Raw genomic sequence first — 24,772 nt, 5'->3', positions numbered from 1 at the left:
TCGTAATCCTTTTGTAAAAACTGCAACCAAAGCCAAACCCTTAAACTGTTGCATTTTCTAGTGTCCATTTTAGAGAAAACTTTATACAGGACAGCAACTATTAATTTAGTATGTCTTTCAAGGTCAAACATCTTCCTAAGGGAGTTTACAAAGATGTGCAAGGACTTCGTACCACATTATTTTTGCTGCTTTATGACTCCTAATGACTGCAGTAATGGCTCTTTGCTTCTCACAGTTCTGACTTCCTTTGCTGTTTAATGAGTGAAATATTATTACTTTGTTAATTATAAATAATTACTTCTCAACGTTATTAACTTCACTACTCAGAAATCTTTTGATTTCTGTGATCTCATTACATATAGGAAATAATTTTCTTTTCTTACTGTACTTCTAAAGAATGTAGGCATTTCATTAATCTGAATATTTTCCTGTTATGAGTAGAAAAAAAAAATCTTACGTCTTTTTCTCTGATGCAAAACAATAACCTGGAATATTTTTTATACAAGTGCTGTGAAGTTTACAAGATGCCTTTTTTTTTAGCCTGTTTTTGTTCTTAAATATTTAACTATTGCCAAATGACCTAATTTGTTGGGAATATTTTCTATTAAATGTATCAAGCTGGTTTAATAAGTCTCCTACACAGAATTAATTGTAGTATGAGTTTTTTTTTCCATGAACACAGGACACATTTAATATCTTAGAGATTTCTTTATGTTTTGGTATATTTTTTTCAAGTTTGAGTTGAAAACAAACTGTGTCTCTGTGTTGTTAATCATAATTTAAAAATTCACTAAAAGCAAAGAAAGTCTATGTAGAATGTCAAAATTCCAATAAAACCAAAAGCTACAAAGTCAATGATTATCACATTTACTTAGTACACATTTAAAGATTTTGTCCTTCAAGATTTAGACTAATATGCAAAAATGCCTTAAAATTACTGAGCTAAATCCATGTCTGATAACTACTAAAAGTACTAGATTAATGAGAATAATTTAAATTACATCTGTTTTTAGTTTAATCCAATTTATATTTACATCCTAAATGGCCTCAAACTCAGATGCATAAAATTGCTAATGTATGTCATGAATGATTGCAGAATCTCAAGCTGTCAGACCCTGCATTTCTGGTAGCACATTTTTTTTTCAAAGATGTTTGGAAAGGGAAGAGAATATATGTCAAGTAATAATATTTCTATCCTAATCATTTTTCTGATGTGAATAATTTTTTTTATCCATTCTAAATATACATTTTGTCCTTTAACATTTTGTTCATGGTTGCCATTTTTAAATCAATGTTGCTCTCAGGCTTGTGACAACATTTAAAGCTGGCTTAATTTTCATGTTATTTCAAATCTGCAGCCTAGTGTTTTGTTCCCTTGGTTTGTGTGCTGTGCTGAAACAGAGCTTGTCATTTTGTGTCGTGATGTGCTTAGTTCTTTGTCTAGTAGTGTTAAGAATGCTGTTGGAAAAATGACTGTTTGCTTCAACAAAGATGGGGTTGGAAATCCTAAATGCTAGGTTTTTTTAAAAAAGAATTTTTGGTTTCTGTATGCATAAATTATTAATTATTTTTCCCCATTGATTAGCACTCATATTTCATTACTCCTGATATAACTGGATTGCCAACAATCCCTGAAAGCGTAAGTATGCAGTTTCCTATTTTAAATATTTAGGAGATTATCAACCTCATTCTGTGGGCAGGGCTGAACTCTGCTTTTATCAATAGGAGATGTTTTTGTCTCAAGACTGTTTTTAGAATATAGTTGATTTCTATTATTGCAACCTTTAGCTAGCAGTTAATGTTGTGTTCATCAATAACCCATTTTAAAGCATAAGCAGGGTATTTTTGACTACTGCTATATCCACCCTTTGTTCATAATTACTTGACTTGTTTGCATTTATTGGGATTGTATATGCAAAATATATTCTACTTCCGCACCTCCTGTTATTTGAATACCTGCCCTTTAAACACTGCATTGCTAGCTGCAGATGCAGCTAGCAAGATATGCAGTTATTTTTTTGGTGTAAGAAGGTGTTTTAGGCTTTCTGAAAATTTGCCATACTTGCTTACCTTTGGGTGGTAACAGTGCACTGGGAATGGTGGTGGTTATTATTATTATTTTTTTTGTTTTTTAAATGAAGACTTACATTCTACAGATGCCAAATCTTTGATGGTGCTCTGGGTAGATCACAAATGTGAAAACTCAGATCACATTCTCTATGATGTATTTAGCTGGATAACATCTGATAAAAGAGATTCTAGACTTTCTGCTTTCCAGTCTTGCATTTCAATCTGGAATTGAATAAGGATGTGTAGATGTGCAATTTTACACTTCTGAATGATAACTTCCTTCTGAAAGCGAACCTGTTGGGGGGTTCAGGACGGCACAGTAACATGACATGCAGAAGGCATGAGGAAATGCTGGCAGCTGGCAGAGTGGTGCATGGGTGAGGAGGGATGGAAAGGCACCCCAATGGCCCCCTCCCCACAGTGAGTGAGAGGGGAGGCTGTGACCTGCAGCTCCTGGGCTGCGGCTGGCAAGGGAGGGAAATGCAGCCACATGAGGACAGGCAGGGGAAGTTCCTGTATTTTAGAGAATTCTCTTGTTCTATCTTATTATTTGAGGTTCTACCAAAATATAGTTTTGGAGGGAAGAAGGTGTTCTCGACTTGAATAAAATGGGGGGAAGCTTCGGTCTGAGCCTCTGGCTGATGCAGTATCTTGCAATGGTGATGCTGTGCATTTATTATGTTGAATCTGTGGGAGAAAGGAAGAGTAAATCTCAGGGTGCCTTTCTATAATAATATTTTACTTGATAAAAATCTCATCCTTCCAGTATGAATCAAATTAGTACGCTACTAGGAACATGTAGGGAGTGAACAGATGAGGTAGTCACAGTAAATTAGCAATTAATGGAATTTTCTTATTCTTAGTTTTAAGTTTCATGTATTTCAGGGTCAGTAACTTTTCAGACACATTGGTCTGCACAGGATTGCAAACTCTCTTTACCACAGTTTTTGCAGCACAGAATCAACATATCATGAATCAGAATCAACTACAGTGTTAGACAGCATTTGGGATAAATTGGACTCAAATTATCATAGTACATCAGCCTCTTACAACCAGTTTAAAGTAGCCCTTGAAAGACAGTTTTGAAAATTCTTTCTAAATGGTGTATTTGTAGCCTTAAAGCTCTAAGTTGTCTCTCTTCTATAGTTTTACACTGCATGGACCAAGAATAACTCTATACTCTATGTCTTCAAATTACTAATACATTTCTGAGCTCGCATGAAACTGGATCATCCATTGGATCTTCATTTATCTTTTCAGTATGCAATATATCCAAGAAAGGAGATCAGCCTTGTGATCATTATCTGAACTTTAACGGATGTTAGCTGTTTTATAATGGAGTCTGTAAGGATACAAAGAGCACCTGGTGAACCACTGCTCTGCCCCCTGCCTCACTCCCTGCAGAGGACCATAAGTCAGAGAGGTGCAGCCAGTCACGATAACATGCTGGCAGTCACGAGGGGTCACCCAGCTTTGAAGCCTTCACCACTTGCTGTGCCCTTGCTGTTTTCTTAGGGTTGCATTACCTTGCTGCCACGTGTTGGCCGCGTCCAAGTAGACTAACAGTTCACTGTTCAGATTCTCATCCTTGGGTTGGGGCATACAATTGAAAGACTTCCTACACTGACATTCGGTAATACATTGTTCCTGACAAAAGTAAGAGTTCTGGTTGCAGATACAATAATGAATGTGAAAACAAATGTTTTGTGTATTGTGGAATGTATTAGTATATTTTTGTACCTATTCTCTAATATTTACTGTTTTCATGGGCATTTTTGCTGGTAGCTGTCTTAGCTTATTCAGAACTTGTATGTCTCTGGCATTGTGCCGTGAAAAGATACTGTTAAGTTCAGCTGGAACAAAGAGGTCCCTCCCCACCCCAACTGTTTTCTGTTTTTTCCCCTCACTTCTCTGCTGTCTGAACTATAAATGAGAGGTGCTGGTGACCTTACTTTCATTAAAACCCTCAGTGGGGATGGCAGTGGGTGTCTTATTAGGAGTGAAAAGGGTGGCTGCAGGAAGGACTCAGTACCTTCTACCAGTGCTGCTGGAAGTTTGATGTCCTGGTACATGAAGCTAAAGCAAAAGCTTGGTGTCTTTCAACAAGCTGGTTTGCTCTAGCTGAAGTAGAATAAAAAGTGTTGACTTCAGAAGAGCCTGGTAAAATAGCACAGTTTTATTATTGTAGCTATTACAGAACAGTTATTGCGGTGGTGGAAGAATCAGTTCCTGGGTTGGAAGTAATGGTTACCCTAGTAGTATATGGTGCTGTAGGTATAATACCAATTTCATATGACTTCAAATTTGAAAATAGAGGCAAATATAAATTCAGAAGCATAATAAAATGAGAAAAATATTAATAACTTATAGCAAAGTCAGTTTTTCTTTGGCTTTAAAACCCAATCGATTTTTCTTTAAGCATACAAATTTTAATGCAAAAGGGTTTCTTTCATAGTTGTGTTTTTTTCCCCCACCTACTAATAGGACAAAATTTTTTTGTAAGTAATATGTAAAATGTTCCACTTAGCTACTACCGTTGCTATATTGTTAATGTCTTATTTATTTAAACAGAGAAACCTCACTGAATATTTTGTTGCTGTGGATGTGAACAACATGCTGCAACTTTATGCCAGTATGTTGCACGAGAGACGAATCATTATTACCTCTAGCAAACTAAGCACTGTAAGTACTTCACTCTTCTCCTTTTAAGTGGAATATATTGAACATTTCACAAAACGACCTGCAGACCTTTGTGGTTTTAGATATGTTCCGTGTGTACTTATAAGACAATATCTACATACTTCCCTGATATGTGGTTTTAGTCTGGCTCTTGAAGTACAAAAGTCTGATTTATATAAGACCCACTCAGATACATTAAGTCAGGTTAATTATTTTTCTTATCAGGAGATGAGAGTTCTTTTAACTCTCCTGAGTTCATTTCTGTGCCTTCTAACCTAAAAAGAATTCTTAAGGGCTATTATAAGATCTTTATTATTCACTTGTGGCTTATTCCATTGGAGCTACTTGAAAGAAATCAAGGATCCATAATAATAGCTGCTATCCTAACCTGGTAATAGGTAGATTCATCTTTGTTAGAGTGGTTTGGGAGTGCATACTGTAATAGCTCTGATTTGGAGCCGCTCTTCAGACTGATAATAATGTAGAACTCCAAATAGCATTTTTTTTAAAGGTTTTAGTCTACTATCTGTGTTTTTTCCCCTTATGTCTGCTTAGACTTCTTAATAAGAATGTTATGTTTCCTTTTGAAAGTATACCTAAATATTCAGATATTACTTCATTTTACTTTTCCCAGAATCTTACGACTCTTAAAATATCCCATATTTTGAAAACAATCCCAAGATTACTTTTGCATTAGTGCAAGATTGTCACTTTTATGACCAACTTTCATCAGAGCGTGTTTGTTATGCAGAATATTTAGACTGTTAAGCATGGTCACTGAAAATATCTTTTTTTTTTTTCCCAGCAGTACCACATGAAACATTTTGTTTAATATGCTTTCTGTGGTGGAAAGTGAACTTTATGTTCCCGAACACTGCTAATTCTACTACCGAACAAACAAACAGTTATTTTCAACATATAGGTATAAGGTTGAATACAGTACTAAAAATTAATATTTTCAAAGACTTGCAGGTGGCAATTTCTGAATATATATGTGTGCATATAAGAGGTGAGAAATTTTGGTTTCTAAATAGTGGATAAAATCCCTTTAAATTCTTGTGAGTCAAAAGTAAATTAGAGAAGATTCTGAATCAGCATAAAAGGCTGATAAGTTTTACAATTTCAGATGGTTGTAGCAATTATGTAGGTGCCATGTTATTTATTTTTAAACACCGTGGTGTTGAGTCTCTGGACCTGCTGCTGCTGTTGCAGATAGGGGGCTGCACAAAGGTAGCAGGTAGCACGTCACTAGTGGTTTGCAGAGTATGGAGCTAAATCAGTCTATGGTGAATAGAGAGTAAGGAAACAGAGTTTTATAAGCAGAGGCCACGTGAACAACTGAAAACCAGAAAAATAAATAGTGAATGAATATAAGCGATCTTCAAATTACTGGTCTATGACATATTTTTATGCATTGAAGTTTTTACTTTCTCTTAGGTAATTTCTGTATTCTGTCACACTTTTTTCTTCTCCTGTCTGCCAAAATGGCTAGGGGAAGGATTGGGCATTACAGCGTGATAATGAAACTGCCCAGATGGTGAAGAGAATTTGAAGGCAAAGCCTTTCAGAGAACCTGGCTTAGTAGAAGTTCACATCTTGCAGCAATTTTTATTTTTTTTTAATTTTTGTTTTTTTCCATTTTAATTTTTTTTCCAGTTTGTCAGCCTGGGACTCAGCTTGCTATATTTAAAACAACAACAAAAATTAAAAATGCTTCCCATCTCCCCTCCCGCAAGAGGGAGAGAGAAACAGAACAGAAAACCAGGAAAAAATCTAGAGAAACCTGGGCTCCAATGATGCCCCGGTCAAATCTTTTTTGTTGCTACAGAAGAGAGGAAACAGGAATTGTGGTGGCTGCTCTGTGCCTTTGGAAGATTAATTCTGCAGGTGGACATGTGTCTATCTGCTTAACATGGTTTAGAGTTGTACTCTCAGCCTACATTTGATTCCTCTTAAGACTTGTTTTTGTTAGGCTGAACATCTCAACTGATATCTATTGTTATGATAAGACTTGAGAAGAAGAGGTATCAGAATCACACTGTGCTGATCTGGACAACATTATTTCTGTGTTCCAATTCCAAGCTCCTTGGAAGTCATTAAAGAACAGCAGCTATGGTATGCTGGTTGTGAGAAACTTTAACTTTGTTCAAAATTGAGGTGTTTATTCCTCACCTATTCATGAAGTATTGGTCATCTTGGTGAGCATTGATGATTCCGTCACTTGAAAATAATTCATATTACTCTCCTGAGAAAGAACAGGTAGCAATATCAGACTTCTGTAGTAGGCATTTGGATGTCCCCAAGCTGTGAATGTAAATAGTAGATTGCAGGTCAAGTCCAAAAAAAGACAACACGTTAGTTTTATTTTCTTCTGGTTATTTTTTGAGTTGGCTAGCATTATTTAAGTCATTACTGCTACATCATATCAGATACACTTTTGATATAGGTCTAGCTTAATTTTCATTTGCAGGAGTGAGTTCAGATAAAACAGAAAAGTAGAGCTGGCTTACCAGGAATTTCAGTGAGGACTGCCACCTGCTAAACTCTTTCATAAACAGAATGGGACTGATGTGAGGCTTGCTCCTTTACAGAGTGATGTAGTTTAAAAAGCAAATGACATACTTCTCAGTATCTCCTGTAAGAATTTGATTAAATTTCCAAGAATCATTAAATATGGTTTCGGCATAAGATATTCTTGAAAATGTTGCATTGCTTAATATAATACAAATAAACAAATGGAGTGTATGTGAATGTTGATATGTGCTGGCTTTGTACTGATTTCCTGTTGTGTATAAAACACTGCAGACTGGTATGTTGTGTTGTAATGGGTGCATTTTAGTATTTCTAAATTATGGCTTGATGCTTGAAAAGATTATTTGTTCAAAAATAGTGCTCTCAAGTACAACTTTCTGTTAAGGGAGTTGTGCCTTATCTTTGGGGTTAACTGAGTATCAAGTGTTTATGTCAGTTCATGAAGACTGGGTTGCAATGTCACCTTTGAGTTATCAGTGCTGTTACGGTTCATTATCTCAGGGCAGTGACTGATAACAAAAGGCATAATTCAAGGCCTTGCTCACTTTCTCCTTGCCCTTCTTGCGGAGGGCCAGGAATGGAAAAATAGACTTACTTATGTACAGGAATTCTTTGTCTGGCATTTCTGTCCTATAAATTCCAGGCTTTAATTATGCTCAATAAAGTATCAATCCTGATATGGGAAAGTGGGGGGAAGATTATTCTGTGTTTAAAATGAACGTTTGCTTGGAGGAAAAAGGAGAAAGAGAATAAAGCTAGCATGCTTTAAGTTGTTGAGAGAGGTTTTTTAAGAAAAAGGTAAGTCCCATTTTATCCTGATGGTGTGTTTCAATTACCAGCTTATATTTTATTTCAGGCAAGCACGCTTTGTTTTATGTGCATCTTCTGATTTTTGCAATTGTTATGTGTTATTTACATCTTTAAATTGATTTTCAGTGTTTTACCCCATTTAAAAACTCCTTGAGTGGAATCTTTGTCTGCTTGCCCCACAAATTACTACCAAGATATAAGTGGTATCTTATGGCGGTGGCTTCCCACCACTCCTTTCTGTCATAGCTTCTGGGTCGTTACTTGCCCTAACTATCGATTCTTTTATTAGCTTGACTTTCCAACCACTGTAATAATGTGATTTTCGCGAACCTCACAGCTTGCTTCAGGCTTAGTGTTAAGTGTGAGATGGATTCAGCTAGCCCAAGGATTATGCTCTCTAAGATCTGTTTCTAGCAAAAATTACCATTTCTGGCTTTTGAACAGTTAATTCCAGAAGAGAAGGAAATGATGTGGCTTTGAATTAAATGCAAGGATGAATGAAACAAAGGAATTGATCTATTCACAGGGGTGGCTGTTAGTTGTTCCGTTTCAGCAGTAAAAGGAAGACCTTTCCTAAATGTCATGCTGTATGTTCTTGCACAGCACCTTTTTCTCACACGTCACTGCATCTGCATGTATTCTTACTAGTTGCATGGAGCTGTAAGAGTTTCAGGAAAAATAATTTTTTAATTCAATCTTTCTATAAATTATTAAAGTACTGAGGATGGTTTTTCCAGGAAGGCTGAACTACAGCATTGATTTTATGCATGCTGGAGGCAGGCCCTGGATGTTTCAGCCCCAAGTGCACCTGCTGTGGTAGTCTACCAGAACATCATACCACACTCTCATGTATTCAAAGCAAAGGAATAAATCATGATTTTACAACAGTGCATCAGTTGACTTATTGCTGTTTTGTGACCGGAGGTAGGAAGGATTGCTGTTTAAAGCCGTGTCATCAGTTCTCAAGTCACTCAAGCATGAAAGCTTGTCATATGCCTCTGTAATTGTACCTCACCAGTCTTTCCCTAACTAGTCAGCTGGGGCTGTGCGTTTTGTCTCAAACACCCGGCTGGCCAGTGTCTGACAGGAGATTTCTCATCATCCTGTCAGTAATATGTTAACTAGAGTGTGTCTTCTGTGGCCTGTGCTGGCAGGTGGAAAGGATGCTACACTTTAAAGCAAATGTCTAAATGTTATCTCCGTTTTGACCAATATTTGTTTCAGGTAATACAAGTCTGATGTGTCTGAGAGCACTGTGGTCGCAAAGTTCTACTTTGCACTGGCTGTAGGTTTGTTTGGTGATCGCTGTAAAAACAAATGTGTATGTCAACAAGAGATAAAAACTTTTTTGTTTTCTGTAGAGAAGGAGCACTGAATATAAATTTACACTTAAACACACATTTGTGGAATCACTTTTACTGTTGTTTATATGCAAAGAGATCTTTCAGCAGTTGCCCTCGGCCATCATAGTGGATTGGACTGAGCAGCGGCTTCATGTTCCTTGTAATGTTAGTCTTGTTCAGGTACAGACACAGTATCTGTGGTCACTCAGACTCTGGGAAGACGTAGAGCCAAGAGAATGTAAATACCAACTGCCAGAGAAAGTGAGACACCCCTAGCTCTAAACACATCATCTTTATGAATTGCTTCACTCCTTCTGCATCTGACCCTAAATACGAGATTCTTGAGTTTATTCCAAAATCCTTGTGTCCCAAGGTGGAAATATCATCAGCTGAATCAGAAAACAGCTGTAGTGGTTGTCTATTTCTCTTACTTCACTTAAATCTCTCTGCGTTTTACAAGTTGGAGATTAATGGATATGGTTAAAAAAACTGCCAAGCAGCCCTTTGTGACTAGGCCAGATCACTGGGATGTCATTTTGGAGAACAGTGCACGTTAGTATGGAGCATGGAAAGACAGACAATTCCTCTTCTGTATTTTTATGTTCTGAGTACAAACTGGCCATTTATGGAGCTACTTCTCTGGTGCAAACTAAATCCAAGACAGTGGAACAATTGGTTCTGTATAGGCCTTCCATGTTGGAGAGATAGTGGCATTAGGAGCTGTCATACAGCTTAGTGATGTCCTCACACTATTACGCTTGAGTAATACTCCTAGTTCTGAGTAAACCAGCTATAACATCTAATTTATTTTAATGGGGCACTGCAGTGCAATCGGAGTTTTATCTAAAACTTTATTTATGGAATGTATGGCAAATGCATTGTAAATTATACTGTTCCAATAATTTATAAAATTATAGATTTGAAATTTAATTTATATTTCGAATTCCTGTTTCATAGTACGTAGTGAGCAGAAATATGCAAGAGCTAAAAGTAGTGCTTGGAAAACAAGAAATGGATGTGAATTTATCATTAACTTGCAAGGCAGAGCAGATATTCCGCTGATGCTCAGTGAGCTCCCAGAAGCATAATTAGAATTCATTTTGGAATATTAGGTCAATTAGACCATTTGGTCTGGGAGTAGATAAGGATTGGTGTTTAATAATTTAATTTTTCATAGTTCAGGTGTAGTGAGTCTGAGATAAACTGAGCAGAGGTGTGTGTTGTGGGTGCATTTGAGGTCCCGTGGAACACCCATAGGGAGCATACAAGGAAGCTGTGGTAAGTCAACATGGAATCAAAATGCACTTAGGATACACAGCCAGACCTGGAAAGCTGTCCTAGTCTTGAAGTTTAGATTAGTTGTCCCATTGCCACAGTATATTAGGAGAGATAATTGTGAAAGAATTCCTGAAAATAAATTCAAGTGCATTGTCAGCAAATGATTATTTTTCGTTCAATGGGGGGCGAAGTCACAGATTGCTATTGCCTGCCCTCTGTGTAAAAAATGAAGCATTGGTTTTAGTAAGAAAAAACAACCAACGAAACCTCAAACAAACACAACCACCCCCAGTCCACACTCCACAATAAAGTGCATGTAGACAGAAAGACAGATCTAAAAATTTATTTCAAAATCAGATTTTTCGCTTAGTAGCACTTTGAGAAAAAAGAGCAAATTCAAGATTAAGATAATCTGGGGCAAAAGTTGTTTCTTTTTCCAATTCCTATAATCCTTGGCAGTTCAGTAAAAACTGACAGAACAAGATGCTGTGTAGAGCCAGTGCATGTGCTGCTGTGAGCATATGCCATCTGAGAGGAGCCTTTAAGTAGAGTCCTTCGTGGTTGGGCTCTATGAGAACTGAAAGTGAAAGAGTCTGTATTCCGTTGACCAGAACTGTCTTGCCCACTAAAAATCTCCTGCTGGTGGTCGTGTGAAATGTGAGGTTTGCAGATATGTGCCTGTAATACTGGCTCTCTGTTCTGCTGGGCTGTTATGGCAAGTTTTCTGATTTTTTCGTGGTCACTGCTGTTTTATCATTCTTTTTTTCCTAAGTTCACCAATGACAAGATGAATTATAACACAGTCAGTAGTTATCTCTCCTCTTGCTTGCAGTAAATAAGTTGTCTGTCAGCTGTTCACAAAGGAGCTGTTCCCTGCTGCTTCTTAATTAGCGTATGGCAGAAGAACATACCATGGAGTTACTCTGGGGGAGGAAATGTTAGTAAAAATTATTTCCTGGAAACTCCCCTTTCTGAAGTAAGAAATACATGCAGAATTTTCTTGTTTTATGGGAGCGTATATGTTTATGGAGACAGGTCATAAAAAAAAGGAGAGAGGAAAGGGTAAGTCAGGAGATGGTTAGTAAAAGGGACAAAAAGATGTGTATATTTGGTCTTCTGTGTTTTTGTGAGAGAGGAAGAGATAAAGAAGTTAGGGAACAAATGAGTGTCAAAATAAGAATAAACAAATCATTAAAAAAGTACGGAGATGTAAAGAAGAAACATGAGGAAAATTAAATTATTGAACAGATTATATAAAGAAGCATAAGTATTTCATTATAGGATAAACAAATATAGGATAAACGAACAGGCCTATTAGTTAACCTAATGTGTAACATGTTAGGGATAAAAACTGATGACTAACTTCCAGAAGTTTCATTTTCAACCTATGAAAAATACCTTCGAAGAAATTGAACACCTAAATCAAGTTATGTGGCTTTTTCTATACCATCCACACCTACTTTGTTATAGTGATTACCTATGAAAGTGTGTGTAGGTCCTTAGTATAGGCACAGTATGCAGTGGTATTGCTCCTTGAGTGCTCACCTGTCTACTACCACTTCAATTTTATTTTCTGCTCGGCTTCCATTATAGGGAAACATGTCACTCCTGGAGCCACAGGCAAGGAACAGTGTCTGCAGTCTTTTCTTTTCCTTTCGAAACTAATGCACAAGAATGATGCCATAATGCTGCTTTGTGAATCAAGAATTGCAAGAGAAGAATGAAATTGATTGTACATGAAGTGCTGTCAAATTCATGAATAACACTCTTCTCTTCCCTTTCCTACTCCCAGTAACGGGGGTAAAAGGAAGCAAATAATACTAAAAAAACCCCCCAAGCCCTAGAAGACAACAAGGTTTTTTGTGTTAGTGTTTTCTTTCACACATTTAAGTTTCACAATGGAAAAATTTAAAATTTACCTCTGTGGGTTGGAAATATATTTCCCTTCCCCTCTTTCCCTTCTGTGAGAGAGGAGAGCTGGGAGTCTCATCTTGCCAGCAGGAGGAAAATGCATTATGGCTCATTTAAGATCCTCCCTCTTTTTCTTCTTAAAGATTATAGAGATGGCAGATGGGAAATGATTAGCCAGGAGCTGAGTTAAAGAAATGCATAAGAAGCGGCTTTGGATATCGTGGCTTAGACAGTATATTCTGTTCTCTTTTGTTGCTAAATTTATTTTTGTTAGTGAATGCTGACTTCTCACCATTGTCAGCAGAACTGACTAAGTTTATGATTTAGTCCGACTGTTTATTCTTTAGAGCTGGGAAAGGAATTACGCAAAAGCAAAGGCTCCCTTCCTACTCTTACTCCCCAGCAGTCTTCCCCCTACCATTCAGAAAATGGATGGGAAGGTCGGTCTTAGCACCTGTTAAGTATCTCTTACAAGTTCGGGGCCTGATTTAATTCCCAATCAAACAACATTTAGATGTGAATGCCCTCCAGCAAACCTACTAATTTTAGGAGTTGTAATAATGTAGACAAGAGGCTGCCTTTCACTTGTGTGGCTGAGAGGAAGCAGAGAGTGGTTTCTCAGTAATTCTCATGAACTGGGACTTTTGGAGTAATGGTAGTAAGGATTAATCCAGGTTTATGCTGGAATTGTGGTAAAAAAAATATGAGCCATCTCCTACAATTTATTGCTATAGGTATTGGTAAGTAGATGACATTACTAACAATCTTCAGCATCTTCCAACATATGTGTGGTCGAGGCAGTGGGAGGGAAGCAGTTCCTTGGCCCAACGGGGCTGTGAGGGAGGAGGGAGAGAGTGCAGCAGTACCCAGTTCTGGGCATAGTGTTGACAGAGATTGACAGTGCTTGAAAGTTTTTCAGGGAATGGTTTTATCACAGTAGTTCTTTGGTGGCTTACAGTAGGTTTTGAAAGGTTGTATGGTATTATGGGTTAATTTTACTTCAGCGTTTTTTCTAACTTCTGTTGCTGTTTTTGGCTTTCTGACAAGATTCTGCTCATCAGTTTCTGTGTTTCTAGTTTGTGGATTGCAGTGTGTGCAGGTCTTGTCACCTATGCTCTGCCTCTCTTTTTACCTTTGGTTTTCTATAGAAAAGGCTCTGAAGAAAATAGTTTGTATAGATAGCAAATAACTACCAGATAAGTTTTTTGCTACTCATTGAAATTATGTGAATAATAGGTATCAAATAAGTGTAATGTGTGAGTCTGCAGAGAGTCTTTCAGCCGAAGTAGAATGCCTCTAAACAGTTGCAGTGTTTTAGCAAAAACTAAAATTAGAGAAGAAAAGAAAAAAGAAAAGGAGCCAGTCCCTCTGAAATCTAGAACAGGAAGCTTCATTGACAGAAGCATATACTAGGGTAGCAGATGTACAGTTACTGCATCCACGTGAGGGACAGGAAGGAGCTGCACTCTTCATTTTCCCAGGAGTAGGTTAACCTGCTTTGATCAAGTCTTGAACTAAAACTTTTCCTGACTGTTCCTGTTCAGCAGAGCGTAGATTTTGAACAACAGTCTTCCCAAGTGGCTGCTTATTGTTGTAAGGTAGAAGGTAATTCACCATTCTCTAGAATTTGTGCATTATGTCAGTCTTGCAGGGATTTGGTAGTAATCAATTTACTATCATTCAATATTGAATTTTGTTGACAAACTTTGTAATGTGGTTTCCCACTGTTTGCAGAGACTGCATTACCACCAGGCACGTAGTTCCAGCATTTTTTTTTTTCAGGGTACAAAGATAAAATTATTGTACCAGAATCACTACAAAAATCTGGAGAAAACACCACATACTTTCCTTGCAGAGTGATGAATGCTAATATGATGATGCTGGCTGTAGTGTCTTATCAGAAGAGATCAGAAACAGACCAAAACTTTCTGTTGTACTCAGTAACATTAGTAAATTTGTTACTTTAGCATGGGACAGGAAACTTCTTTTCATGTCCAATGCAAATGCCAGGGATTACAAATCAAAGTTGTCTATTTATTAGAAGCTTGAACATTGACATTTTTGATCTAAAAGTTGTTTTTAAACTAGTTGAAGTCAATTGACTCGTGGTTGATGTGATTTAAAACCACATTATTAGATCTGTTTTTGAAATAAAAGTTGTTTTGACTAGGAGACATTCTTTGAAATGGAGACTAACAGTCTAAAAAATCAAAACTGTTGGAAGGAGATATATTAAAAGTTCTGTTTGATATTGATAAAGGGGTTTCAACAGGCCAAAATTTTACTTTGAAACTGCCTGCCAATTTTATTATAGATAGAAATACAGCTCTGGCAGGTCTTTTCCAGAGCAGTGGACTGCAGGAGTAGGTCTCCACATCATTTGTTGCCCCAAAACATGTAATCAACTCTCAGATTTACAGTGACTATGTTCTGCAGTACTGTTCTGGAATGTTAAGATTTTTTTAGCAAACTACAGAGTTGAGCAATCACCTATGTGTGTATACACATAAATATCTATCTATATATTTATATATATTTATATATATATTTTTGTCAGGCTGAAGCTTTTACCTTATATATATAAGTTTATTTGGAAAGGGGATCACAGTTCACAGTCACTGGAAAAACAGGTAAGGTTGTACACAGCCTTGAAGACAACTTAAAGGTAATTCAGGAAAAGGATAATGACCTCTTGAAAAAGATTTCTTATCTGTGACATTTTTTTTCTTACCAATTTCTTCTAAAAGGTGGATCTTGATAATTTCTGTTTGGAATAGATAGCTATCAAAACACAGGCTCCACACAGATGCCTAGATTTCCCTATATAAAGTAAGGAATTGCTTTCTGCAAAAGATCTCACTGCTTGGCCATGCAACAGATGCTGATTTCTGCACCTAAGAGCTTGTAGTGTGCTCTCTGCCTTCCCATCTTCTCCTCCAGTGTTCGGCAGGGTGCCTGCCAGGACTCTGGCTGGCTCTGTTCCCAAGCACAGATGCTGCCAGGCACCCACAAATTCCAGTGTTGTCTGTATAGAGCTCTGAATTCTGATGTAAGCAGTTGGGCTCTACCTGGTCCCCGAATGTTTTTCAGATCTCTTAAACTGTCTGTTTCCTTAAGACATGCAGCATTATTCCAGGATTTGCAGTAGCTTAGAAGATTGGATAAGTCAGAGAGGCTAGTTATTTAGATAGCTGATGCATTTGAGAAATGCTGAATGCAGTCACTGTTGAAACAGTAAAAAAGGCAAAAAGAGAATTTGCCAGAAGTGTGCAATTTTTAATATAAAATCCATGGTTATCTTATCAGTATTTGCTTAAAGACGGAGTTGGCACAGTATTAAAATGTCACACAGTTTGAAGAGCAGCAGATCCCCATAGCTGCTTCTGTTACAGTCTGTATACAACAGGAAACTATAAAACATATTTCTGCTGTACTAAAATGTTTGGAAACCTACTGCAGCAGCATAGATGGAAATGTTTAAATATGTTGTTACACTAAGATGTTATTGAATAGAAAAGAAAAGAAAGGAACAGTGCAACAAAACCTTGATGTGTAACTAATCAAATCTCCACTTTCCCTGCTAGAAATAGTAAGATTTAGTAGATCTTTTAAAATTAAGAATGGTAAATAGATGCCACACCAAAATATAGATTGTAAAGCAAGAGAGTTAATAAAACATCTAATGTTTCTAAGGAATTATCCACTTCCTCTATTAAAGTGAGAACCAAAATATAACACAGACGTGTACATAAGAAAATGTGTCTTCTTGCAGGTAGTATAGACATCTTAATTCATAATTTAAGAATGCCTATTAAGGGGAGGAGGGGGTGGCTGTATACATCAGGGGATATCCTGTATACTCAGCTTTATTTTAGTCTGTGATTGAAATATATGCAATGCTAATTTATATATAGGTAATTGTGGTGTGAAATTTGTATACTTTGCACAATAGTATGTGGACATAATAGTTAGTAATTTTATACCTATTTTGAGTAAAAGAGCAAAAAAAATGCTGAGCTTGACTGTGCTGTCAGAATCATTGGGTGAACTACAGAGAAACATAATATGGAAATAAAACTTGTAAATCCCACTGTGTAGAAGAGGGGTAAGACACTAATTTATTTCTTCCCTCAAATCAATGAATTCTTAGTAACATCACAGTAATTATTAAAAGAGCCATTATTATAAGTCTAAGATGAGAGTAATTGTGGGGGTTTGATGTAAAGCTAAGAAATGAGATACTAATCTGAAACAAAGAGTTTAAATATGGAATTATGATATACTTGGCTTTCTGCAGTGTAGCTGTCAGGCTTGGGCAGTTCGCTGGTCAATAGTGACATTCTGTGTGTCAGTGAACAGAGTCTCCTGATACCTTAACCTGAAGTTCACACATTGCTGAAGCTCCAACTGTCGAACATTCAAGTCCCTTGGTACTACTGAAGCTTCCAGACTCTCCTGACTGGCTCATGTTTCATTCTTTGGCAATTTGCCCTAATGATATCCCTCAGGAGCTTTCAGAGCCTTTTCTTTTCCATATTTAATCGTGTTATATTAATCTGAGTGCTGAGCAAACTATACTGCACAAATTGTAATTGTGATTTCTGCTGTAATGGTCTTAGCACTTTTTTAATTTTTAGTGTAAAAATAAATGTACAAAATTGCAGTATAACTTTTATTTACAAGTCTAAATGTCCAAGACAGTCAGGGTGTGAAAGCTTTAACTGCTGAACTGTTCCACAAAGTGGGGGTTTTTCCCAGCAAAATCCAAAATGTTTTAGCATTTGCTGTATGGACAGAATTTACATTTTATTTTTAGCTCTTTGTTTTGTTGCTGTAAATGTAGAGGTCTACTAAGCAGTGCTATTACCAAGCTAACCTCAGATGGCAAGTTTGTTGTGATTTAAAACATTAGTCTTATATTTTTTCCATAAGCTTGATGTCTTCTATGTGGGGTATTCCCTTCTTTTTAAAATTGCTTTTTTCTTTTCTTTATGAGGTTTTTAGTGTTTTATGTGCTGGATGTAGGGTACCTTCTTTTGAACACAGTCTCAATGTTTTTGTGTTCTGTTGTAACTTTACAGCTGCATAATCAAATAAATATATTTGAGTGATGCGCTGATAACAAAAATTTGATAGATTAAATTCTCCAGGTATTGCAGATTATTTTGTTCACTTGAGGAGTGAACTTGACCACTTTTCTAACCAATTCCATATTTTTTGGGGGGGCTAGGTGTTTTTTTTTTTTGGTGGTCTTTTGTTTGTTTGCTCGTTTGTTTTAGAAAAACAGAACTGTCCATTTGGGATGGTAAGCAGATAGTAACACCTCCTTTCTTGGTCAAGGCGTCCTTCATATTCTGGAGATGCTAGTGCTAGATTTGCCAGTCCCTGCTTTGGGAAGGGAGTGTTGGATGATTACAATAAAGTTGCTTTGCTGTCACAGGGAATATTAACTTCAGATTTTTTTTAAAGGCAGTTTGGAAATCCTGCTGTTGAGTTTAGTGCACCTCTGTGGCTTCAGACAAGTTCAGATCAATTCCAGTTGTTCCAAAACATAGAAACGTGGACCAAAAAACTCCCTGTAGTCTTTCCTCCTCAGCCTATCTTATTGCAGCTGGGGTGCGCTCAAGTTCTGTGTGTTAATAGCAGTACCTGCATTTGCCCATGATAAACATCAAGCAGTGCATGTTTATTCTCCTTTTTTTTCAAGGAAAGAGCTGAGCAGGGCTAACTTTTAATTGACTTGTTAGCCTGACTTCTTGCAAATGTTGTGATTGTATACGTATATCAGAGTCCTTCAAAGATGTGTTTAAGTTTTTAAAAGATTTTATAGAAGGTGGTTTGGTGAGGTTAAATTCTTGCATGTCTAAAAGTTAATTTAAGATTTTGTATTTTCATTTTATTCATATTTTTTTGTTGCCAATTCTGTGTGTGTATTTTTACTTTTAGTTAACTGCTTGTGTTCATGCGTCAGCTGCATTGTTATATCCAATGTATTGGCAGCACATTTACATCCCAGTGCTTCCTCCACATCTTCTGGACTACTGCTGGTAAGATAGCTAACCTGTTATCCTCATTTCTGAGATTCTTACCTGTCTTGTAATTCTAAGTAACTGATGAAAACACTAACTACTTATGTGATTAACTATGCAGGTTCCAATTTATGAAACCACTTAAGCCAATACTTAAATGATGAGCTGAATAGAGTTGTTTCAGCATGCCTTTACATGGCATTTGAATTGATGCCTTTTATTACAGTGCTGATTACTATCAATGCAGCATTTAGAATCATGTTTATAGTAACCGTTCCTGTTTTATGTTTAGAGAATGCATTCAGTAATTTAAATGGAACTGTGTTATATGTTTCTTTTATTTCACATTTATTTTAACTTGTGATAAATGACAGTGATAGAATTATTCAGAAAAAAACTGATTAGTTTTTCTGGGATCAAATGTTAGTAGGCATAAGCATTTCCCTTAGGTCTATACAATGACTTAATATTTGTATTTTGTACTCAGCAGGTTCAGGATTGTATCCAACACCTTCCCAAAGGCACTTAAAATCTCTTTTTGGTACTTCCAGAATTTTCATTATAAGAATTCTGCTTCTCCTGACGTGTTTCTCTTTGCATGACAGACTTTGTGGTTTTGGCAAGTTTTAAAGTTAAACAAGAAAGAATCACTTTTTGAGTCACTTCTCATCCTTCAAGTGATGATGTTTCCACATGCCTCTGTTTCAAGATTTTGATTCATAGTAGTGCCAGAGGTAGCGAATGAGACTTTCCATTCAGTCACCTAAAACAGGAGTATCCATCCCTGGAGACTGTGGTGGAAAAATGAACCATTTAAAGCTAGTTTTAGACATCAGGAATTATTACTATATATAAAATTTGAGTTCAAGTCAGGTGCTTGCCAACATAAGTCTTGTTTCTGTTATTAATGTTTTTCTTCAGAGAAATAAATTGTTCTTATATGTTTGCTGGGCTTTGTTTTTTTTTTTTTGGTTTTTTTTTTCCTGGAACCTATGAATATTGATGTTCCATTGAACTCCACTCAGTCTATTGAACCTCTTGTTTTCAAAGAAATTTTCATTCTGTTTCCTTAAGTCTCTTGGATAGTTTTTCCTCAATTTTACAATATTTGCCCATGGTATGTCTTTTTTTCGTGGCAACTCCTATACTTCATACCTAGATTATTTATTGTTTTTAAAAAGAAATCAAATATTCTTCTTCCACTCCTCCCTTTACTTTCAACTATAGATAAGGCTTTAATCTTTAATGATAGTTTTCTTTTGAAAAAATTCTGTCCTAATTGTTTTTCCTTCCAGCTTTGATAAAATGTGCCAAGATAGGGGTTAAGCATGGATATATTTGTTTAGTTTTTGTATTACTTGAGCTTACCGCCAGAAGCTTTGTAATTTCTTTGGTATCATCCATAAATGCTCTCCTCAGATAGTAGATCAACACCTTTATTCAAGCTGTATCCTGCAGAGTGCGTCCTGAATACTACAAGATTTTTTTTATTTCCCCTCCTAAGCACAGATAATGTTTCCAGAAATAATAATGTTAGATGCTGTACACAGCTTCTTGTGATGATGATAATAGTTGAGATTCTAGGTCATCATGGCATGACCTGAGATTTTTTTCTACTCATTAAAAAGAAGCATGGAGTTTCTTAAACTTGTAAAACTCATTTATATCCCTTTTTCTTTTTCACAGTAATACAATAGAGCAGGGGGGAAGAAAGTTTCCCCTTTTTAGACATGTTCAAATGGAAACATAAATTTCATGAAAGGAGGTACACAAATGATGAATTTACCACAGTAACTCTAATTCAGATCTTTTTAACTGAGATTTTTTTGCATTTACATTTCTTTGTCTGATCATGTCTTGTTCGAATGGATCTTTTGTGAGACAGGTTGAATAGTGTAATATAAAACCATAAAATACTTAGCTTTCCCCATAGGTTTTTTGCATATTAGCAGTGAATAAAAATGTTTTCCTCATAGGTATGTATTGAGTTAGAAAACCCTGAGAAATTCGTAGGATCAGAGCTAATTCTTGGCCAGACCAAATGTGCAGTCCCAAGGACCATGACAATTAAAAATTAATGAAATAATTTTCTGATTATTTTTTGTATTTTCATTTTTCTGTCATTTCGATAGAGCAAAGTTCTTTTTATAAAAGTGCGTTTTTTTCCTTTTGGCTTAACATGCATCTTCATACCTAAAAACTGCATTGTCATTGCTTCACTTGGACTTCCTTGGGATGTCTCCCATGAACTCTTAGTGTTGTTCTGAAAAAGTATTCAAATAAAAGAAGTAGAGGATTATCAGTTTGATAATTTTGTGCATTCCAAGGGAGTAAGGCCATTTTTAAGCAAAGATAAAATGTATTTAAATCTACTAGTTTAAACATAGGACCTGATCCTGCAACTTTTTTTGTATGTTAATCATCCAACATATTTTGAGGGAAATCCACATTTTTTAAAAAACTAATTGGACTACATATCTTCAAAACTTTATAAAGATAAATAATAAAATTCTGTGGGGATTAGATTTGATAAATTACATAAATTGCCTAGCTGGTACGTTTGGTGAGCATGAAAAAAAAAAAAAGTATTTTTGAGTAAAATAGATTTACATTAAAAAACTAATTGAATTCTTCCACTTGCCTTTTTAACCAAAAAGCATCCTAGGTTATGTCAGGCAACCTGATATACAGGTTGGTTTTAGACAAAATGTAACAGATGTTCTTAAAGTAATCCAAACTCACCAGTGCTTACCATCAGTGTGGACTGTAATGTTGTCAGGATCGGCCGGTTTATGAGTACTTGCAAGCTCCCGTGTGTGAACATACTGTTTATTTACTTACTCCAAGATAGTTCCCTCCTCGTAGCTTATTAGATTCTGTTACAAGAACTCCAGTGTGAGAACTGGAGCAACCATCCAAAAAAGAAGCGGTAGTAGATGTCTCTTTCTAAAAGATAACAGGTGAAAATAATTTTTCTTTTATCTCTGAGGAAGAAAACTAAAAAAATGAGTTCTGCATATTTTTTAAGAATTGATTTATCTGCTACGTTTAAGTAAGCAAAAAGCTGTTGTTGCGCTCAGCATAGTAGGTGGCTGGCTTTCAAGAAAGCTTTTACAAGAATTAATTTTGAGCATTGATATACTAATTATATTTGAATAAAATTCATTTTTGTAAAGGAAAAAGCTGATTTTATCTAATTTCTGTGTAATTTCTTGGCAAACTAAGTCACTCATGTAAGAATGTGTGACAGTTTTGCCTGTGGATGATAAAGCATCTGTTCTAGTGATGCTCTGTTAGGAATATAATGCAATTAGAAAACACAAGTTACATTTGCAACATGTCTGTTTATGAGATTTGGTCTCTTCTGAATTGGGATACATGCATGCCTGTTTTTGTGAGAATGGGACAATTATTTTCCAATTAACTTGCATGTTTTGCATAGCATAGTAATTATTTTTGGCAATGATGCTGTAGATTAATAATGTTTTTTGGAATAAAGTGCATAAACACAAGAAAAACTATATAGCAGCTCTCAGTAGTATCATAGTAAGAAATTTCGTGCACATATTACAAACCTCTGCTGCTAAGGCTTCAGAGTCCAGCAGTAATAAATTCATTCTTTGCTGAAAATGATCAGATTGAGTTTCCATACCTGCAATTTTTATGTCATGTTTTTTCAAGAATTTTTTAAAAATTATCCTTGTGATTATTCTGTTAACTTCCCAAAACTGAAATGATACAGCTGTTGCTTTGTTCTATAGAAAAGAGTGGCATGCTGCACTTTTTAATGACAGATTTATTAATGGAGCAAATCATCAGCTATTATAAGTCAGGCCTGGTGAAGTTGCTAGAGCAGTGCTGATGAGCAAGAAAACAAAAGTGTGCATAAAATGCATACATGATATAGTACTTGTTTTTACTGTAGTTGTTGCAGTTCATGTTATTTGTGATGAGATGAACCTCAGGATCCATTTGGCTTCCATATTTTGTTCTGCTTTTTTCCATTTTTTTTTCAGAGATTGTTTTTAGTAAGTTTTCTTTCTCTTTGATCCCTTAGTATTTAATTTCTCACTGAATTGCTTAAGTCCTTCTATCTATTGTTTGCTTCTCTGGAGGAAATATTTTTAGTAATCTTGGAGTACCCAGAAGTGTGATGATGATTGAATGTTTTTTTCCTTTAGTGAGTATGTATACTGAGTATATTCTTGGTCAGATGTTGCCAGAACACGGTCAGTAGAGGAAGAAATAGGAGATTATAGGAAACCATGATAAATTAGCCTGACTAATTCAGGTTCTTGCTTGCATACTGCAGGAGGTTTCATTCCAAAGGCTTTGTGTTGATATTTGTTTTGTTTTGAGAATATAGTTCCTTGTCTTACTTCAATTGGAAATGAGAAGTTTAGCATCTTGAGTTAAATAGGATATTATACAGCTTCCAAACACCCACTGAGGAAGGATTTCAGAAGCACATTCAGAACCAAAACTGATATTAATTATGTTTGCATTGCAGTGTGTTCATCGGTACCATATTCTCCAGAATGATATTTTAAAACCAACTGTTTGAAACAGTTCTAGAGACAGACCGCTGTGGAACATCTGCTAGGTTAGCTCTGCCATACAGTATGATTGGTTATGGCAAGGTATGACAAGCTGGTTAGCAAGCTTCTCACTCCTACTTTCATAGTTAGGGACAGTGTCCTTTATTTTGTGGTCATCTTTACTGCAGAGTAAAGAAAAATGAAATAAAACTTCTCTTGTCTAGTAAAAATTCTAGTATCAACTGTGTTCATTTAATACAGGCTTGAGCAAGTGAATGTTAACTGGAGACTGTGTGTGCCAAGATTTTAACTATTTTTTTTGTTCCCTGAATGTTGTAGTAGTTGGTACTTAAAACGTGATCTTGTCCACTTTTTCCTTCAGTGCACCGATGCCTTATCTGATTGGTGTCCACTTAAGCTTAATAGAGGTGAGTTTACTATACTCTTCTGTGTACTGGAAAGCATGAGGGGTGCGTGCCATAAATGCTAATGGAAATGCTTCAGAAAGAATTCGGTTTTTAGCATAGAGAATTAGAAAATTTAAGCTTCAGGTGCTTTACAAAGTAAAAAATATCCCTCTTTGAAATCTTACTTTTGGTGTAAGCTTACATCATGATTTATCTCTGTGTCTATTTAATAGCTCAATGATCACTTTTTACCTGCCTTTATTTAATGGCTCAGCCACAGATTTTCACCGTAATGTGAGCAGTTAAAATTGAGTTTGGCATCCCTATCAATCAGATTTCAGCATCATTTTTTGCATGCTTTTTGCATCATAATTTGCATTCTTGTCCCTCTGAAAGTCTGAATCTTAACTTTCATCCTGTAACGTTCGTACCTATTAGTTTAGAAATGAGTATGTTTTGCCAAAAACATTGGCAAAGCCTTTTCAGGTTTGAACACAGAACAAAACAAACAGAACTTACCTGAGTAGTAAGTCATAGCTGGGTCATAAATAGCTTTACCTCTTTCTATAACCATTTGGTGACACCATTAAGCCTATGTTTGTAGTCTAATCTCATGCAGAGTTGATAATTGATTTGGGAACTTTTATTTGATTTGCACTATTGCTAAAGCAGTTTCTCAGGATCAGTTCATATTTGCTAAGCTGGTGAGGTGAGTTCACCCTGGTCGAAGCCACCAGCACTTCTGTGTTTCTAAAAAAGAGCTTTCTATCATGTACACTTCTTAAATCTAGGCGTAGCCTTCTTTTCTCTCACATGACCTGCATACATTGATGGCAATCTCTTTTTTAGGATCTTTGGAAAATAATTTAACAAGAATGGCTTGCTCTGAAAAAGAAGTCACTCAGTTCCTTCTGGAATTGTTTCTTGTACTTCACTATTATGTGTTATTGTAGGACTGTGTAGAAGAGTTCTATCTTTTTTTTTTTCAGAAGGGAATAAATGTTTTAATTCTTAGCTACCAGTCAAGTCCATTGATGAAAGATTGTTTCATTCATTCTTCTGTAGTACTGGTAGACATCATATGCCTGGGATGTACGTAAATCTGCAAATAATTACTTAGTTTTCTCTAGTTTTCTTCTGATTATATCGTGAACATCCTAGCTGATTTTAACAAA

At 36.1% G+C, this 24,772-nt stretch overlaps 1 protein-coding gene across 3 annotated transcripts in view; it reads left to right on the top strand.

Annotated features, from left to right (window-relative positions):
- The window catches only part of DENND1B (DENN domain containing 1B), a 165,178-nt gene that overhangs the window by 84,728 nt on the left and 55,678 nt on the right, over positions 1 to 24,772 (top strand). For all 3 annotated transcript variants that reach the window (XM_069862529.1, XM_069862528.1, XM_069862530.1), the window contains 4 exons: positions 1,586 to 1,639; positions 4,642 to 4,752; positions 18,570 to 18,670; positions 23,573 to 23,618. In XM_069862529.1, coding sequence (XP_069718630.1) covers positions 1,586 to 1,639; positions 4,642 to 4,752; positions 18,570 to 18,670; positions 23,573 to 23,618 — 312 coding nt within the window. The remainder of the gene's footprint in view (positions 1 to 1,585; positions 1,640 to 4,641; positions 4,753 to 18,569; positions 18,671 to 23,572; positions 23,619 to 24,772) is intronic.

This window comes from Phaenicophaeus curvirostris, chromosome 8 (genome assembly GCF_032191515.1).
Source record: "Phaenicophaeus curvirostris isolate KB17595 chromosome 8, BPBGC_Pcur_1.0, whole genome shotgun sequence".
NCBI classification, from domain to species: Eukaryota; Metazoa; Chordata; class Aves; order Cuculiformes; family Cuculidae; genus Phaenicophaeus; species Phaenicophaeus curvirostris.
This window is presented reverse-complemented; position numbering and strand designations above follow the sequence as displayed.